Source organism: Salvelinus namaycush, chromosome 8 (assembly GCF_016432855.1).
Source record: "Salvelinus namaycush isolate Seneca chromosome 8, SaNama_1.0, whole genome shotgun sequence".
Lineage (NCBI taxonomy): Eukaryota > Metazoa > Chordata > Actinopteri > Salmoniformes > Salmonidae > Salvelinus > Salvelinus namaycush.
Window position 1 is genome coordinate 49,966,476 of NC_052314.1, and position 19,591 is coordinate 49,986,066.

The 19,591-nt window shown below is 44.7% G+C and overlaps 1 protein-coding gene across 6 annotated transcripts in view; it reads right to left on the minus strand.

The window, feature by feature from the left end:
• LOC120052780 (catenin alpha-2-like) overlaps positions 1-19,591 on the minus strand; it is a 654,154-nt gene that overhangs the window by 19,788 nt on the left and 614,775 nt on the right. For all 6 annotated transcript variants that reach the window (XM_038999899.1, XM_038999897.1, XM_038999900.1 and 3 more), the window contains 2 exons: positions 19,430-19,543; positions 3,521-3,702 (listed from right to left, as the gene is read on the minus strand). In XM_038999899.1, coding sequence (XP_038855827.1) covers positions 3,521-3,702; positions 19,430-19,543 — 296 coding nt within the window. The remainder of the gene's footprint in view (positions 1-3,520; positions 3,703-19,429; positions 19,544-19,591) is intronic.

The following is a 19,591-nucleotide window of genomic DNA, read 5'->3' on the forward strand; positions in this document are numbered from 1 at the left end:
CAGTATTGGTGCCAGTCTGTTTCTGCTCTCTTGCCAACACCTTATGGAATTGTCTTGACAATAACAGCAATGGAGTTGGCAAGGTTACAATAGATCTGGTAACAGGTTAGTGTCACGTTCCTGACCTGTTTTCTGTTGTTTTGTATGTGTTTAGTTGGTCAGGGCGTGAGTTGGGGTGGGTATTCTATGTTGTGTGTCTAGTTCGTCTGTTTCTGTGTTCAGCCTAATATGGTTCTCAATCAGAGACAGCTGTCAATCGTTGTCCCTGATTGAGAATCATATAAAGGTGGCTTGTTTTGTGTTGGGGATTGTGGGTGGTTGTTTCCTGTCTCTGTGTTTGTGTTCTGCACCAGATAGGACTGTCTCGGCTTTCACGTTTGTTATTTTGTTATTTGTTAATGTTCATCGTTTATTGTGTAATTAAACATGTTGAACACTAACTGCGCTGCATTTTGGTCCTCTCCTTCATCCCAGGAAGAAAGCCGTTACAGTTAGACAATAACGGCAATGGAGTTGGCAGGGCTACAATAGATCTGGTAACAGGTTAGATTGGATCTAGGCCTAACTTCTATCAGATCGAGCGTTAACCTGTGATAGCAGACACCCACATAGCTGATGTTTTGGCGGTGTCTGAGGTGGAACTGCGTTGGAGCTGTCAAATTGGTGAGCAGCTGCTCTTGCGATCATTGTCAAGAAGCCACAACCGCCCCACTCGCGTTAGAAGTTCAGAACGAGAAAGTGCAGGCTACTGTATATAGAAATAATAAAAATCATTCAAGGAAAATAATGACTTCTATCATCCTAATGGAGGTGTAGATTACATCTCACATTCCAGCGTTCAAACTTACACAAGACTGGATGGGATTTCTGTTATTGCGACTTTGTGCAGCCAACGGCAATGTCAGCTTTGTTATAATGCCGGGAGCCATTTGTGGATTTGACGGGAGCAACTTGTGGATTCGACAGCTCTAACGCAGTTACACCTCCGACACGTCGACACAACCGCTATTCGGGTGTCGGCTAAAGCGGATCTGACTGAATAGAGCCCTTAGCCTACGGTTTAACCAAAGTATGGTATCACTTCTCTACTGGTGTAGTCTGGCTCATGTAGTTTGCTAGTTGTCGAATGCCAGGCACCCCAACTGACTGAAAAAAAAAAAGATTTTACAGCAGTAGTCACTTATATTGGCTGACATCACGGTAATTGGGCATTTGTGAATCCATGCATGATGTGTCATTGGCTGCGTCTCAAATGGCACCCGATTCCTTACATAGTGCACTACGTTTGAGAAGGTCCCATGGAGATCTGGTCAAAAGTAGTCCACTGTATAGGGCATAGGTTGCCATTTGGTTAGGGTCACTTGACTAAATCAGTGTAATCATCGCCAACACACCACATCCATGATCGTTGGTCATTATGAAACTGCATGGACGCATCCCAAATGGCACCCTCTTCCCCATTGTGGTTTGGTCAAACGTAGTGCACTAGATGGGGAATAGAGTGCCATTTGGGAAGAACACATACCATCTTCCCCTTGTTGAGCTCTGTACAGCTCGCATATTCTGCCCGCTGAATCATAGTGCCATGCCTTGGAATAGGAACATTGGGTTGAGCACAGGGCTAGCTATGACATGATATACAGATGGTGGGGGGCTTGGAGAAAAGATGTTGCCTTCCAGAGAACACCAACATCCACACTGTAAACACCACACAGGATCACACTCATCCTGGTTTGGCTACATGCTATTCGATCTGACTCAATGGGAATACAAGACTGCTGGATCTCTGTTAGTCTACTAAATAACAATGTGTAAAGGTAGATAGCTGCTGCTGGTCAACACAGCCTAATCCCAGCCCACTCCCGTTATCCTGACCAATAGCAGGACCCGGATTTCGATTTATTAAAGCCTAGCCACTAAATCACCTGATTCATGCAATCAAAGGATATTTGCTGATTTGTTGAATCAGGTGGGTTTGATTTGATTCGCTTTAGTGTTGGGCTGTGACGAAAAGCCCGGACAGCCTAGTGTAGCGAAGTGAGTTGCCTGCGTGTGGTTGCTGATCCTACCCATACCGATACTAGTCACATCCATAACTAGTAATACTTCAATTCAAATGAATGCACAAAGGAAGCATTGGCATGGCTAGGAACTGGGAACAACAGAACATGGCAAGCCATTAGCACAACAAAGGAGATTGTTCCATTCAAAAGGGGGAAATTGAACAAGCCATTGATGTATCCAGGGATAGGGATAAACAACAGCTTTTCCAAGGTAAGGAGCATATAAAATACTACTCTGATCAAAAATACATAATGCAACATGAAAAGTGTTGGTCCCATGTTCCTTGAGCTGAAATCAAATGTTTTGTATGCACAAAAAGCGTATTTCTCTAAAATGTTGTGCAAACATTTGTTTACATCCCTGTTAGTGAGCATTTCTCATTTGCCAAGGTAATCCATCCACCTGACAGGTGTGGCATATCAAGAATCTGATTAAACAGCACGATCTTTACACAGGTGCATCTTGTTTTTGGGGATAATAAAAGGCCACACTAAATGTTCAGTTTTGACACACACCACAATGCCACAGATATCTCAAGTTTTGAGAGAGCAAGCAATTGGCATGCTGACTGCAAGAATGTCCACCAGAGCTGTTGCCAGAGAATTTAATGTTAATTTCTCTACCATAAGCTGACTCCAATGTCGTTTTAGAGAAATGTCGTTTTAGAGAATTTGGCAGCACATCCACCCGGCCTCCCAATTGCAGACCACATGTATGGCGTCGTGTGGGTGAGCAGTTTGCTGATGTCAACGTTGTGAACAGAGTGCCCCATGGTGGCGGTGGGTTTATGGTATGGGCAGGTATAAGCTACGCACAACAAACAAAATAGCATTTTATCAATGGCAATTTGAATGCACAGAGATACCATGACGAGATCCTGAGGCCAATTGTCGTGCCATTCATCCGCCACCATCACATCATGTTTCAGCATGATCATGTACGGCCCCATTTCGCAAGGATCTGTACACAATTCCTGAAAGCTGAAAATGTCCCAGTTCTTCCATGGCCTGCATACTTACCAGGCATTTCACCAAAATGAACATGTTTGGGATGCTCTGGATCAACAGCGTATTCTAGTTCCCGCTAAACTTCAGTTGTTTGTTACATGTCTCTTTCACTACATTTCTAATGTCTAAATATTCCACAAAGATGTGCCCTGCTGAAGTGTGCTATGGGTTTTAGGGAATTGATCTACCATAGAATATAATTACTAGAATGGGTATACAGAGCCTCTGGCAATGTTTCTGGTAAACTAATGGGTAGACTCAAATATATCTGACATGGTATTGTTATGTATCATTTCCAAATGGCCACCGGTCTACAACATAACAAACCTGTTGACTTGAATGGTGACACCCGTTCTAGTAAATCTATATCATTGTAATTATTACATTGACATTCATAAGGACTACCAGTCACTTCAACTAGATTCTCTTTAGCCACATTGTAACTGTACCTGGTGAAGTCTGTCATCTCCATCATGATCATGCACATCTGCTTGGCAAGGACGATGATGTCGTTGCCATTGTCGTCCCACTTGGCCACTTCGGCGTCCAGCTTGCACTTCTCCTGCCGGAAGCTCTCCACCTGCTCGGCGATCTTCGCCTTCTCCTCCTGAGGCAGCTGGGCCATGATGGCCTGAGAGAGGGCAGGAGGAGGAAGATGTAGGAGGGAGTAGAGGAAGGTGAGTAGGGGAGTCAAAAAGAGAGGATGAGTAGTGAAAGACATAGGGAGAAGAGGAAGTGGGAGAAAGGGGGAAGAATAGATTGAGGAGGAAGAGAAGGAGTGGAGAGAGAAGGAATAATCAAACAATTAAACACTGGCAGTGAAAAGGCTTACTATGATACAACAAATACCAAAGATTAAGCATCAATTGCTCTTCAAATATTTAGCTGGCTGCCACTTTGAGGAGCCTTTATTCCTTAGTATACTCAACAAGAATAGATATTGCGTTAAGAGTTTGTCTTTGCCCTTCCGAAAGGTTTCCGAACAAAGTTATAAACTTGACGATTAATCAACCAGCGCTCCTAAAACCCCTTGACATCTTATACTCGTGAAGAGAAAAATCCATTCCTCGGCTCGTTTTGCCGTGAGAATACATTGTGCTCTCTTGCCATAGCCATTCGAGGCAGGTCTGAGATGGCATAAATCTCTAGGCAAGGTCACCAGTGCAGTGGAGGCTCCGATATTATTTGGGAGATAAATGTCTAATTACTTTACTTCTCATACCAGTCAATGAATAATGTATTTGTTCAACGTTCTGAGGTGAGTGCAGGGGAGAAAAGTAAGTCGGGCACTATTAGTTTTGTACTATTGATTGAGAAGGAAAGATGAAGTATCCATTGCATGGATGATATTGTTTTTAACCTCACCCTCCAAACACAGCAAAAAGTGAAATCAAAGCAAGCCTAAATATGTACATATTGAGTGATAATTCACTTAAAATGTGTATTTGTTCTTACCAAACTAAATTATCTAACATCATTGGCAGATTTGTTTGCTTATTTTAACCAAAAAAAAGGCTTAATACAAGCAATGTATCTTATTTCAAGATATTTTGATATTTTAGCTTAATTGTCTTATTAAGGTAAAATATCTTGAAAAAATCTTGAAATAAGATAAATTATTGTATTAAGCCTTTTTTAGGTTAAAATAAGCAAAACTATCTGCCACTGATGTTAGATAATTTAGCATGGTAAGAAAAAATGAAAAAATGTAAGTAAATTATCACTCACAAGATATTTAGGTTTGCTTAGATTTCACTTTTAACAGTGTAAACTCTATGCTTAATGATTTCCTACTCTGTCCTTGTTTCCTCGATTCCTCGCCTCCCTCTCCAAGCTTAATGGAGGAGATGTGAGGTAGGAACCTTGAAAGCAAGGTTTTGATGACTCGTTTCCAGGCACAGCCTTCAAACTCTTCCTAGACCACATAGAATGTCTTTATAAGCATGACTGGTCTCATTAAGAAATAACTTCCCCACTTTGCCTCTTTTTCTCTCCTCTCCTCTCTCTCCTCCTGTCCGTCTGTCTGTCTACGTCCCTCCCACATTTCTTTCACAGCAAAGCTGGTGTGTGGGGGTGACCGGCAGGATGAGCTCAGTGTGAACGTGTATCACCTTTCACCCCCTCCCTCCATAGAGGTGTGAGGAAGAGAATAACAACCACAAATGACTCGTCTTCCTCTCGTAAAGTAGCTCAGAACGGAAGGAGAGAAAAGCGTGAGAGAGATGCAGAGAGAGGCACAAAGCTGTTTTAGGTGTCATCAGACACTGCTATCTCATCACACAGCACCAGATGTCACCCTACTGATCACTCCCTCTCTACAGTCTCAGAGCCAGATATTAAATGTTTGGTATTGCTGCCCAAGTGGAACTTGCGTCCTGTCTCTCCTCACAAGGTTCTTAAAACACATTGGCGGAGAAGATCCAAGGACCTCCCCTCAGACCCTCTCCTCCAATGGGATTTGAGAAGGAGAGGCAAGGAGAGAGGACGCGAGGCAAGGAGTCAAGGAGTCAAGGGCAAGTGCCAATGTTTACATGCCTCAGGCTGGCGTTTGAGTAGTAGTTTAAAGCAGTGGTTCTCAAACCTCTCCTCAGGGACCCCCGGCCGTTACATGTATTAGATCTATTCCAGAGCTAGCACACCTGATTCAACTTGTCAACTAATTAGATTAATTAGATGAGCTTGTTCAGGGCTAAAACAAAATTGTGAAACGGCTGGGCTCCCCAAGGAGAGGTTTGAGAACCACTGGTGTAAAGCACAGATGTTCCATTATATTGACCAGATACTCCATTGGCCGCTCCAATAATTACAATAAATGTCTTTAAAAATGGAAGGCGGTCGGGAGGAGGCAAGATGAGGTGGGACCATTCTAGCCAATGAGAGGGCAGATACCCGTGTGAACAACCACAACGGTCCTTGCTAACCAGTATCCTTGGGACGTCCCTACCCAATTGAAGTTGATATTTAAAATGGTTAAAGTAACCGGTTATGGTTAAGGTAAGGCTTAGGGTTGGGGTTAGGGTATGAACGTCCCAAGGATCCCAGATAGCACTAACAGCACAACTCCGATATAAAGTGTTTTTTCTCAAAGTTGCCGGGATGTCACATGTCCTACTTATATCAGTACACTCGTAACAACCTAAGCATTACAAAACGTATATTCGATCAAATAAACTCATGTAGCAAATAAGCCATTACATTTTTATTGACCACATTTACCCTAATTTACCTCCATAAAAACGCCACCTGCTGGACTAGACAGATTTTGACCCGGGTTATCCCTCTCGCTTTGCCTCTTCCTCTCTGTTTAAAGCAATGTAAACACATAAACAAACCTAACCCCTACAGTGTTGAGTATAGCTAGATTTCCTCCAGCTGCTCTGTGCCAAAACACACACCATACAGCGTGCCGCCTATCCTACTCATAAACAACAACATGGATGGGTGAGAATGGCGGTAGGTAAAACTTAAACACACGGCAGTGTTAGTCTGTAATTAAACCCAACAGGAACCAAAATTACAAGTGAAGAGGGAAAATCCTCAGGGGAAGCTTTATCCTGTAGCACTCTTCATAGACACTGAATACAGACACGCTCTGTTAAATATCGCATTTAACGTGAGACTGAGCAGCCAAACAGAGGGCAGGTGGGAGGAATTCCTGTATTAAACTCCAAGTGGAATCAATCGCGACAGGTTAGTGCATACACCCAAGAGAGAGACGACCCCATCCCGACCGTGAGCGACACCATGGCCATCAACTGGGTAATTGCACCCACCCTCCCCCCAGACAGTTGCGACGGGCAATGGGGGCTTGGCTCAGCACCACGGACCCCCACAGTCAGGGGTCAGACATTAGAATTCCCTTCCTGCCACATATTTTATTCACTGATCACTAATTATACGGGGTGCCAGCAGCGCTGAGGCAGGTGGATAGTGAGCATGGGGTCTATTCATGAATGCACACCGTAGCAAAATGTTTTGTAACAGAAAACAAAAACAAACGTTTCTTAACCATACAACGTCAACAGTGAAGAGGCGACTCCGGGATGCTGGCCTTCTAGGCAAAGAAAAAGCCATATCTCAATTTGCCTTTTAAAATTATAGACTTGGATTAGTTAACAGAACGCGCCATTGGAACACAGGAGTGATGGTTGCTGATAATGGGCCTCTGTGTAGATATGTAGATATTCCATAAAATAATCTGACGTTTCCAGCTACAATAGTCATTTACAACATTAACAATGTCTACACTGTATTTCTGATAAATTTTATCTTATTTTAATTGACAAAAAAATTTGCTTTTCTTTCAAAAACAAAGACATTTTTAAGTGACCCAGTATATTTGATATATTACAGTATATGCATGCACTGTGTGAATCAGCAGAATGTATGTACTGTGTTGGTATCCTCACTCCTGTTCAGAAATCAGAAACCACACTGAAAACGGCAGGGGACAAGCTGACAGAGAAATCCCTCTTTGCTGCTAATTCCGGACCGGTGAAGTCGCTGACCAAGACATTCTGAAACCTGAGTTGTTGACCAGATCGAACCACGTATTTTAAAAATACCGGGTTATCTCTCTGTTAAACATCAGTAGTTTTCAACCGTGAGCTCTATCATTATCGGTTGAATTGACGACCGAGAAACCTTCCCATGTCAACCAATCTCTGGGCAATTTTGGGCCCACCAATTGTGTGTGAATTGGCAGCCTCTAAGACATGTATCTGGACATGTATTTTCAAGGTGTTTGTTGAAGCACAAACCCTTACACCGAGGTGTATTACAATGGTATTGTATCTGGATAAACTGTTAAAGATTCATTGAGTTGTCTCATCACTCCTCTATACATCTGAATGCAATAGGTAATCTTCATTTTGGAGCTAGGACTACATTGACATACATGTTCGGGTAGTTTTCAACACTATCACTCTCCCACTTTCACTACCACATAACCATACCTTTCAATGTATCTTCTTGTAGCTCTAAAATATCGCCCCTCGTTAAACTATCGAATCTCCCATCCCTCTCAAACATTTTAGAAAAAGCTGTTGCGCAGCCAACTCACTGCCTTCCTGAAGACAAACAATGTATACGAAACACTTCCGTCTGGTTTTAGACCCCATCATAGCACTGAGACTGCATTCATGAAGGTGGTAAATGACCTTTCAATGGCGTCAGACCAAGGCTCTGCGTCTGTCCTCATGCTGCTAGACCTTAGTGCTGCTTTTGATACCATCGATCACCACATTCTTTTGGAGAGATTGGAAACCCAAATTGGTCTACAAGGAAGTTCTGGCCTGGTTTAGATCTTATCTGCTTGCCTCTGTGGATGGTTTGTCCTCTGACAAATCAACTGTACATTTCAGTGTTCCTCAAGGTTCCGTTTTAGGATCACTATTTGATTCACTATATATTTTACCTCTTGGTGATGTCATTCAGAAACATAATGTTAACTTTCACTGCTATGCGTACAATACACAGCTGTACATTTCGATGAAACATGGCGAAGCCCCAAAATTGCCCTCCTTGGAAGCCTCTGTTTCAGACATAAGGAAGTGGATGGCGGAACATGTTTTACTTTTAAACTCGGACAAAACAGAGATGTTAGTCCTAGATCCCAAGAAACAAAGATCTTCTGTTGGATCTGACAATTAATCTTAGTGGTTGTACAGTCCTCTCAAATAAAGCTGAGAAGGACCTCGGCGTTACTCTGGACCCTAATCTCTCTTTTGACGAACATATCGAGACTGTTTCAAGGACAGCTTTTTTCCATCTACGTAACATCGCAAAAATCTGAAACCTTCTGTCCAAAAATGATACAGAAAAACGTATCCATACTTTTGTCACTTCTAGATTTGACTACTGCAATGCTCTACTTTCCAGCTACCCGGATAAAGCACTAAATAAACTTCAGTTAGTGCTAAACACGGCTGCTAGAATCTTGACCAGAACCAAACAATTTGATCATATTACTCCAGTGGCTTCCCGTTAAGGCTAGGGCTGATTTCAAGGTTTTACTGCTAACCTACAAAGCATTACATGGGCTTGCTCCTACCTATCTTTCGGATTTGTTTCTGAGGTACATACCTACACGTACGCTACGGTCACAAGACGCAGGTCTCCTTATTATCCCTAGAATTTCTAAGCAAACAGCTGGAGGCAGAGCTTTCTCTTATAGAGCTCCATTTAATGGAATGGTCTGCCTATCCATGTGAGAGACGCAGACTTGGTCTCGATCTTTAAGTCTTTATTGAATACTCATCTTTTCAGTAGGTCCTACGATTGAGTGTAGTCTGGACTAGGGGTGTGAAGGTGAACGGAAAGGCACTGGAACGACGAACCGCCCATGTTGTCTCTGCCTGGCCGGTTCCCCTCTCTCCACTGGGATTCTCTGCCTCTAACCCTATTACGGGGGCTGAGTCACTGGCTTACTGGTGCTCTTCTGTGCCGTCCCTAGGAGTGGTGCGTCACTTGAATGAGTTGAGTCACTGACGTGATCTTCCTTTCCGGGTTGGCGCCCCCTCGGGTTCATTCCGTGGGGGAGATCTTCGTTGGCTATACTCGGCCTTGTCTCAGGGTAGAAAGTTGGTGGTTGAAGATATCCCTCTAGTGGTGTGGGGGCTGTGCTTTGGAAAAGTGGGTGGGGTTATATCCTGCCTGGTTGGCCCTATCCGGGGTTATCGTTGGACAGGGCCACAGTGTCTCCCGACCCCTCCTGTCTCAGTCTCCAGTATTTATGCTGCAATAGTTTATGTGTCGGGGGGCTAGGGTCAGTCTGTTATATCTGGAGTATTTCTCCTGTCTTATCCGGTGTCCTGTGTGAATTTAAGTATGGTCCCTCTAATTCTCTCTCTCTCTCTTATTCTTTCTATCTTCTCTCAGAAGACCTGAGCCCTAGGACCATGCCTCAGGACTACCTGGCCTGATGACTCCTTGCTGTCCCCAGTCCACCTGGTCATGCTGCTGCTCCAGTTTCAACTGTTCTGCCTGCGGCTATGGAACCCTGACCTGTTCACCAGACGTGCTACCTTGCCCCGGACCTGCTGTTTTCGACTCTCTCTCTCTACCACACCTGCTGGCTCTAACTCTGAATTATTGGCTATGAAAAGCCAACTGACATTTACAGGTGCTGACCTGTTGCACACTCTATAACCACAGTGATTATTATTATTTGACCCTGCTGGTCATCTATGAACGTTTGAACATCTAGGCCATGTACTGTTATAATCTCCACCCAGCACAGCCAGAAGAGGACTGGCCACCCCTCAGAGCCTGGTTCCTCTCTAGGTTTCTTCCTAGGTTCCTATCTTTCTAGGGAGTTTTCCTAGCCATTGTACTTCTACATCTGCATTGCTTGTTGTTTGGGATTTCAGGCTGGGTTTCTGTATAGCACTTTGTGACATCAGCTGATGCAAAAGGGGCTTTATAAATACATTTGATTGATTGAATTTGACTGATCATTCAAAATGTACGCACACACACTAATATCCATAATCAAGTAGCCTACATCAGCTTGTACATTGTTCAACATCTATATGTTCTGCTTCTACAATTGAACATCCAAACATTTCGGGCAATACTGGTCATTACACTATCTAGTTCTACATCCAGCTATTCTACTTGTAGATGGAATCTACATGATATATGTGGCTAGTGGCTACAGTATGTAGCAATTACATAACATCTAGGACTACTCAATCTGTTTTGCGGAAATTCAGCGTTACAGCATGGTTTAAATTGAAAGGCAATGTTCCCGCGTAAGCGGACACTGCGTACACGGTAAACGCTGCATATGTCAGCTCAATCAGAAATTACCTTTACATTTCTATACACAATCTGTCATGCTTCAGTGATACCGATTGAATAGAGACCCTAGTGTATTGAGTTTGGGGATTTGATTGACTTTAGAGCGATAAAACATCTATAGCTTCAACAAAGAGCGTACATATTGCTGTGACAAATCTGACCTTTTCCATTGATCATCATGAGAAATTCAGCATTATTGTAAATTTCTTCACAAATGTAAGGTTGCTACTATCTGTGTCATTAAATCTAGTGTGCCAACATTAAACATAGGCTTAGCCATGAACACTGAGAGACAAGGGTGAAGGTCAGGACTTAATCAAACTAAATAAAAATAAACGACATATGTAGCTTACATGGCAAACACAAAGCAGAGGTAAACAAATGCACATGCGCCAAATACAACAGGTTTAGACCTTACCATGAAATGCTTACTTACAAGCCCTTAATCAACAAAAAAGAGTTAAGAAAATATTTACTGAATAAACTAAAGTAAAAAATAAACAATAATTTCAAAAAGTAACACAATAAAATAACAATAATGAGGCTATATACAGGGGGAACCGGTACCGAGTCAATGTGCGGGGGTACAGGTTAGTCAAGGTAATTTGTACACGTAGGTAGGGGTAAAGTGACTATACATAGACAATAAACAGCAAATAAAAATTGTCCGGGAGGCCATTTTAATCATTGTTCAGCAGTCTTATGGCTTGTGGGTACAAATTGTTAAGGAGCCTACTAATAATATGCATATATTAGCTTCTGGGCCTGAGTAGCAGGCAGTTTACTCTGGGCACGCTTTTCATCCGAACGTGAAAATACTGCCCCCTATCCCAAACAGGTTAATATTAAACATCGCGCACCAGCTGTTATTGACAAATAGACACACACCCCCACCCCTCGTCTTACCGGACATAGCTGTTCTGTCCTGCCAATGCACGGAAAACCCAGCCAACTGTATATTATCCGTGAAACATAAGATATTACAGTTTATATTATCCCGTTGGTAGGATAGTCTCGAATGGAGCTCATCCAGTTTATTCTCCAGTGACTGCACGTTCGCCAATGGAACATATATTACCCGCCGACAAATTCTCACAAGGCACCCTAATATCTGTCTTTCCTTCTTTTCTTCATGCAAATTATGGGGATTTGGGCCTTGTCCGGGAGCAACATTATATCCTTTGCGTCAGACTCATTAAAGAAAAAATCTTGTCCAGTTCGAGGTGAGTAATCGCTGTTCTGATATCCAGAAGCTATTTTCGGTCATAAGAGACGGTAGCATCAACATTTCGTACAAAATAAGTTACAAACAATGCAAAAAAACACACAAAATAGCACAATTGGTAAAATGGCAGCCATCCTCAGACACCATTCTTCCAAATAAGGCTGTCTGGGCAGTAGGCTGACTGGACAGTAGTTTCCTGCTGGCTGTTTAGTTCGCCACCTTAACTTAGTATGTTCAAATGGAGAGCTGCACTGCTAATAAATCAATCAGCAACATCACTTGCAACTTAGTCACAGCAGCAAAGCCTTATGCACACCCCATAAGGCTTTGCTGCTGTGACTAAGTTGCAAGTTGCAAGTCTTTTTTGGAGGCAGACATTTTGAGCTACCTCCTTTAGAGGGAGGCAGGCAGTTGAAAGAAGTTTTCCCCAACCAAGTTCACCTTTCTCCGGGGGCACTATGACCAGACCTGGTCTAGCTGGGAACTGGAAGGCCATTTACTCATACTGATACAGGAAGTGTCAGTCAATGACGGTGAACCACAGTGAAAACAACAACTGAACTGAAATAAAAAGGATCTTGGTCAGCTGGCAACTACAAACACAACAAAGACAAAAAGCAGAGGTAGAAAAAAATGTTGGTAACATGGCCAGCTCTGGCTGTATGGCTGTCACACATCTGTATCGAGTCTAATTGGAGAGTCACAACCCCAAACAGCGAAGCCTTATGGGAATTCGAGTTTTGGTATACTATTTAGGACTTCCCTGATGGTGGCACAACACACATGACAAACCAACTTTAACATGTGGTTTGTGATGAAGTCTACTTAAATAGGTAAACTATTTCTTAACTGGGTCACCTTTTACCTCGATCAATTAAGTGTTTACCGTTACTTTAAAAAGTGTACAGAAAACTTCACAGGTCTGGTTCCAATTCCTCTGCTGAATTAAAGGGAGTCTACCCCAACTGTCGATGACATGAAAATGGCGGCTCAAAAGGTTAGCTTAGTCCTCAAACTTTCTCAATGGTGATTTACAAAGAAACACATGGGCCAATTGGGATGTCATAATAGGAGGGGTGGGGGGGGGGGGGGGGGGGGTACTAGGCGAGAGTATTTTCTTCTTCTCCCGCTCTCCAGAATTCACTTATCCCAAAATCCCTTCCTCTGCTTACTGATAACAACAAGAGCGGGCCTTGGGAGCTTAGCGCAGTGGCAAATCCCATCCTATAGAGCACGTGCCAATACACTCGGCGGCTCGGCGGGGATTAGACACGGCGCTTTCTGGGTTTCTTCACAGGCAGGGGCATCGCGAAATGACTTTAATTTGTTTCATTTGAAATAAAATTCCCAGACACTAGCGAGATCAATTTTATGGCTGACCTATCAGGGGCTTTGTGTGTGTGCGTGTCTCTCTGTGTGTGTTTGCGTGTAAACTCAGCAAAAAAAGAAACGCTCTCTCACTGTCAACTGCGTTTATTTTCAGCAAACTTAACATGTGTAAATATTTGTATGAACATAACAAGATTCAACAACTGAGACATAAACTGAACAAGTTCCACAGACATGTGACTAAACAGAAATGGAATAATGTGTCCCTGAATAAAGGGGGGGTCAAAATCAAAAGTAACAGTCAGTATCTGGTGTGGCCACCAGCTGTATTAAGAACTGCAGGGCATCTCCTCCTCATGGACTGCACCAGATTTGCCGTTTTTTGCTGATGTTACCCCACTCTTCAAACAAGGCACCTGCAAGTTGCCGGACATTTCTGGGGGGAATGGCCCTAGCCCTCACCCTCCGATCCAACAGGTCCCAGACGTGCTCAATGGGATTGAGATCTGGGCTCTTCGCTTGCCATGGCAGAACACGGACATTCCTGTCTTGCAGGAAATCACGCACAGAATGAGCAGTATGGCTGATGGCATTGTCATGCTGGAGGGTCATGTCAGGATGAGCCTGCAGGAAGGGTACTACATGAGGGAGGAGGATGTCTTCCCTGTAACGCACAGCGTTGAGATTGCCTGCAATGACAACAAGCTCAGTTCGATGATGCTGTGCCACACCGCCCCAGACCCTGACGGACCCTCCACCTCCAAATCGATCGCGCTCCGGAGTACAGGCCTCGGTGAAACGCTCATTCCTTCGACGATAAACGCGAATCCGACCATCACCCCTGGTTAGACAAAAACGCGACTCGTCAGTGAAGAGCACTTTTTGCCAGTCCTGTCTGGTCCAGCGATGGTGGGTATGTGCCCATAGGTGACGTTGTTGCCGGTGATGTCTGGTGAGGACCTGCCTACAAGCCCTCAGTCCAGCCTCTCTCAGCCTATTGCGGACAGTCTGAGCACTGATGGAGGGATTGTGCATTCCTGGTGTAACTCGGGCAGTTGTTGTTGCCATCCTGTACCTGTCCCGCTGGTGTGATGTTCGGATGTACCAATCCTGTGCAGGTGTTGTTACACGTGGTCTGCCACTGCGAGGATGATCAGCTGTCCGTCCTGTCTCCCTGAAGCTCGGTCTTAGGCGTCTCACAGTACGGACATTGCAATTTATTGCCCTGGCCACATCTGCAGTCCTCATGCCTCCTTGCAGCATGCCTAAGGCACGTTCACGCAGATGAGCAGGAATCCTGGGCATCTTTCTTTTGGTGTTTTTCAGAGCCCGTAGAAAGACCCCTTTAGTGTTCTAAGTTTTTATAACCGTGACCTTAATTGCCTACCGTCTGTAAGCTGTTAGTGTCTTAACGACTGTTCCACAGGTGCATGTTCATTAATCATTTATGGTTCATTGAACAAGCATGGGAAACAGTGTTTAAACCCTTTACAATGAAGATCTGTGAAATTATTTGGATTTTTACGAATTATCTTTGAAAGACAGGGTCCTGAAAAAGGGATGTTTTTTCGCTGAGTTTATGTGCGCATCTCTATGTGTGAGCGTGTGTCTCTCTGTCTCTGAGTGAGTATGTGTGTGTCTCTCTGTCTCTGTGTGAGTATGTGTGTGTCTCTCTGTCTCTGAGTGAGTATGTGTGTGTCTCTCTGTCTCTGTGTGAGTATGTGTGTGTCTCTCTGTCTCTGTGTGAGTATGTGTGTGTCTCTCTGTCACTGTGTGAGTATGTGTGTGTTTCTGTCTCTGTGTAAGTATGTGTTTGTCTCTCTGTCTCTGTGTGAGTATGTGTGTGTCTCTCTGTCACTGTGTGAGTATGTGTGTGTCTCTCTGTCTCTGTGTGAGTATGTGTGTGTCTCTCTGTCACTGTGTGAGTATGTGTGTGTTTCTGTCTCTGTGTAAGTATGTGTGTGTCTCTCTGTCTCTGTGTGAGTATGTGTGTGTCTCTCTGTCTCTGTGTGAGTATGTGTGTGTCTCTCTGTCACTGTGTGAGTATGTGTGTGTTTCTGTCTCTGTGTAAGTATGTGTGTGTCTCTCTGTCTCTGTGTGAGTATGTATGTGTCTCTCTGTCGCTGTGTGAGTATGTGTGTGTCTCTCTGTCTCTGTGTGAGTATGTATGTGTCTCTCTGTCTCTGTGTAAGTATGTGTGTGTCTCTCAGTCTCTGTGTAAGTATGTGTGTGTCTCTGTCTCTGTGTGAGTATGTGTGTGTCTCTCTGTCTCTGTGTAAGTATGTGTGTGTCTCTCTGTCGCTGTGTGAGTATGTGTGTGTTTCTGTCTCTGTGTGAGTATGTGTGTCTCTCTGTCGCTGTGTGAGTATGTATGTGTCTCTCTGTCTCTGTGTGAGTATGTGTGTGTCTCTCTGTCTCTGTGTGAGTATGTGTGTGTCTCTCTGTAAGTATGTGTGTCTCTCTGTCTCTGTGTAAGAATGTGTGTGTCTCTCTGTCTCTGTGTGAGTATGTGTGTCTCTCTGTCTCTGTGTGAGTATGTATGTGTCTCTCTGTCGCTGTGTGAGTATGTATGTGTCTCTCTGTCTTTGTGTAAGTATGTATGTATCTCTCTGTCTCTGTGTAAGTATGTGTGTGTCTCTCTGTCTCTGTGTGAGTATGTGTGTGTCTCTCTGTCTCTGTGTGAGTATGTGTGTGTCTCTCTGTCTCTTTGTGAGTATGTGTGTGTCTCTCTGTCTCTGTGTAAGTATGGGTGTGTCTCTCTGTCTCTGTGTGAGTATGTGTGTGTCTCTCTGTCTCTGTGTAAGTATGTGTGTGTCTCTCAGTCTCTGTGTAAGTATGTGTGTGTCTCTGTCTCTGTGTAAGTGTGTATGTGTCTCTCTGTCTCTGTGTAAGTACGTATGTGTCTCTCTGTCTCTGTGTGAGTATATGTGTGTCTCTCTGTCTCTGTGTGAGTATGTGTGTCTCTCTGTCTCTGTGTGAGTATGTATGTGTCTCTCTGTCTCTGTGTAAGTATGTATGTGTCTCTCTGTCTCTGTGTAAGTATGTATGTGTCTCTCTGTGAGTATATGTGTGTCTCTCTGTCTCTGTGTAAGTATGTATGTGTCTCTCTGTCTCTGTGTAAGTGGAGGACAAAAAGACAGAGTGAGAGAGAGAGAGGGGCCATCTCCTGTGTGTTTACTCCCTCCTCATATTATACATGTTTGATTCCAATGACAGCTCTATGCATAAGTATAATAGAAGTGACAACCAGGAAGAGCCGCTCGAGGAACAATGGGGGGTTTGGGGGGGGGGGCAGAGATACCAAAAGCAAGAGAAATAAAGCCTTGTTCACACTGGAGAAGCGACACAATGGCGGTGTAATAATTGTGGTGCCGTCAAATTGACCAGAAACATCCGTTGCATCACACCCGTAGTGTCAGAAGGTGAGATAGAGACAGAGGGAGGGAAAGAAAGAGTGAGTGAGAGGCTAACCTGATGTCCGTGTTGTTTGTGTGTGTTTTGACGCAAAAAGAGACCTACTGGGCACAGATGCCAGCTTTAAACGTCTAGTTTGGACGTACATTCGGCCGAGTTGTCAACTAACGCGAATTCAACGTGAAATCAAGCAAACACTTTACCCTTTCATTTGGATTTAGGTTCAAAGTTGGGTGGGAAAAAAATGACATGATTCCCTGACGTCGATGACGCCTTGCAAATCTAATTCCACATTGATTCAACGTCCCCACATAGATTTGTACTTTTTGGGGGGGGGGGGGGGGGGGGGGTTGAAATTATGTGAAAACACTGTCGATCGAAGCAGTCTTGCCCAGTGGGGAGTAGCTAACCTCGTGTCAGTGTGGTGTGTGCTGCATGATACCCCTACACATGCCCAGCGTGAAAGGAACAGTGGGTGTAAACCTGGACATGCTCGACACGTCGGCTCACGCTGAGAAGACACAGGAGACGGCCGATCACCTTTCCTCTTGTCTCCTCTAATAACAACACACGCTCTGTTGTGCCAATGTGCACTTCACACATGTGCACTTCCGGGAGAAGGTAAACAGGGTTTACCGCGACATGACAGGTTAGGGCGAGTGGGCAGGATACCCGCGTCTTTTATGTATGTAGTTTCTATGTGAGAATGTGAGTGCACGTGTTTGTGTTTATCAGCAAATGTACTGCACGTTTGTGTGCGTGTGTGCGCTCATGTGTGTGTGTGAGTGTGATAGCACGCATGTCTATATATCAGGTGCATGTCTACATTTCTAAATGAACGGCACCCATTCATTTCAAGTGGCATCCGTTTTCAACATGAGACTCAGGAGCATGCACCTCAAACTAAATAGCATCAGGAGGTATCGCCCACTCACAGAGTTGCGTAGACACTTGTGTGTGATGCGTTTGAGCTCAGATGGCCTTCGCTGCAGGAGGTCGTGGGTGTGTGTGTGGGTGCGCGTGTGTGTGAGCCACGGGACACTGTGGGACGACTCAGTGGGATTCGATGAGACCCAACTGTACCCACTTCTCACCCTGGCGAAACAGGCCCCCTGCCGGACCCCCTACCAGTGTCCCAGAACAACAGCTGTCTATGCTCCCAAAAGTACAATCCTGTACCCGCCTTATGGCCAAAGTTAGTTGTTATAATCATGGAGTTTGACACAACCGTTCTCTCTGTTTGTTTTCACATCCTTTCAAACTTTTTGACGGGTTCGTTTGGAGAGAGATGTAGTAGTAGTGGTGGGTGGGTGGGTGGGTGGGTGGGTGGGTGGGTGGGTGGGTGGGTGGGTGGGTGTGTGTATGTGTGTATGTGTGTGTGTGTGTGTGTGTGTGTGTGTGTGTGTGTGTGTGTGTGTGTGTGTGTGTGCGTGTGTGCGTGCGTGCGTGCGTGCGTGCGTGCGTGCGTGCGTGCGTGTGTTTATGAGGCCGGTTGGTGCCAACAGGCTTTGGGTTAATTTCAATGTTTCCCCTCTCCAATCCATTTCCCATTCATAATGCCAACTATCTCTCCCTCTCCCTCTCTCTCTCTCTCTCTCTCTCTCTCTCTCACACACACTCTTTCTCTTTCTCCCGGATTCCCTCCGACTTTGAGGATGGCTTCCTAGCAGCAGCAGGCCTCTCAGGATGAGGGGAGGCATGAGGCCAAACCTTTTCCTGCCACCCGGCATTCCACAATCCAACCTCAACAGCCAACCACTATCCCTGCTGTAAGCACTGATACCCTTTAATGTACTTTAAGCAGTGCCCCTGTGTACAAATAATACATGGGAAAAAAACACTAATGTGCACAAAGCCCAAAGCCCCATGTGATCACTGGCACCATTCAGGCTTGGCACGGGTGGAGTGTGCATTCCCGGTAATATCGGAGGGGGGATGCAGTAATTGCCACGGCTTCATTTGCGCTCGCAATTTTACACCTGTCTCTCCTCCCGAGTGGGATCGTGCTTTAGTCATTTCAAAACAATCAAATTCGGCTATGATCATTTCAATGTACTTTTCGTTTTCCGTATGATGGAATCCTGTGATTTTAAAATCATACAATAGTGGGGTTTATCCAGCGCAGAACCCACTGGGAATTTACATTATGTTGAACACGAGAGGAATTGAAGTGGTGCAACAAGAGGCTTTAGGTAATGAAAGGGAAGGCCGACTTGCAATATGACACACTACAACAATACCCTTTTCACATTACTAAGCATGAGCTAAACTGAGCCAAGCCTAGGTTTACTGGGCTGACCTCGTTACGAATCCACCAGAGTTGCTGGAACTGTGCAGGGATGGACAATGTGAAAGGCCTTTGTGATAAATAGGGGTATCCTTGGGCACATCGGAAATGGCACCCTATTCCCTACGCAGTGCACCTCTTGACTCAAAAGAAGTGCACTATATTGGGTCCCATTTCCGACTCAACCCCAATCATGTTCCTATGCAGCGAGCTATGGAATGTTCCAGAGCAGGTTCTGGAGTGGGGTTCTAGTGTATGGCTCTAGTGGGGTTCGAGAGCTGGCTCTAGAGTTCCACTCACCCTGGCGCTCTGTCCGGCGATGAGCTGGTCGTCCTCCGTCTGGACGCTGGTCCTGCTGCGGGCGTCGTAGTCCTCCTGCTCAAAGTCTGAGTCATCCTCCAGCTCCTCAGGTGTCTACAGAGAAAGGTGAAGAGGGGATGGAGAGGGAAAAGAGGCAGAGAG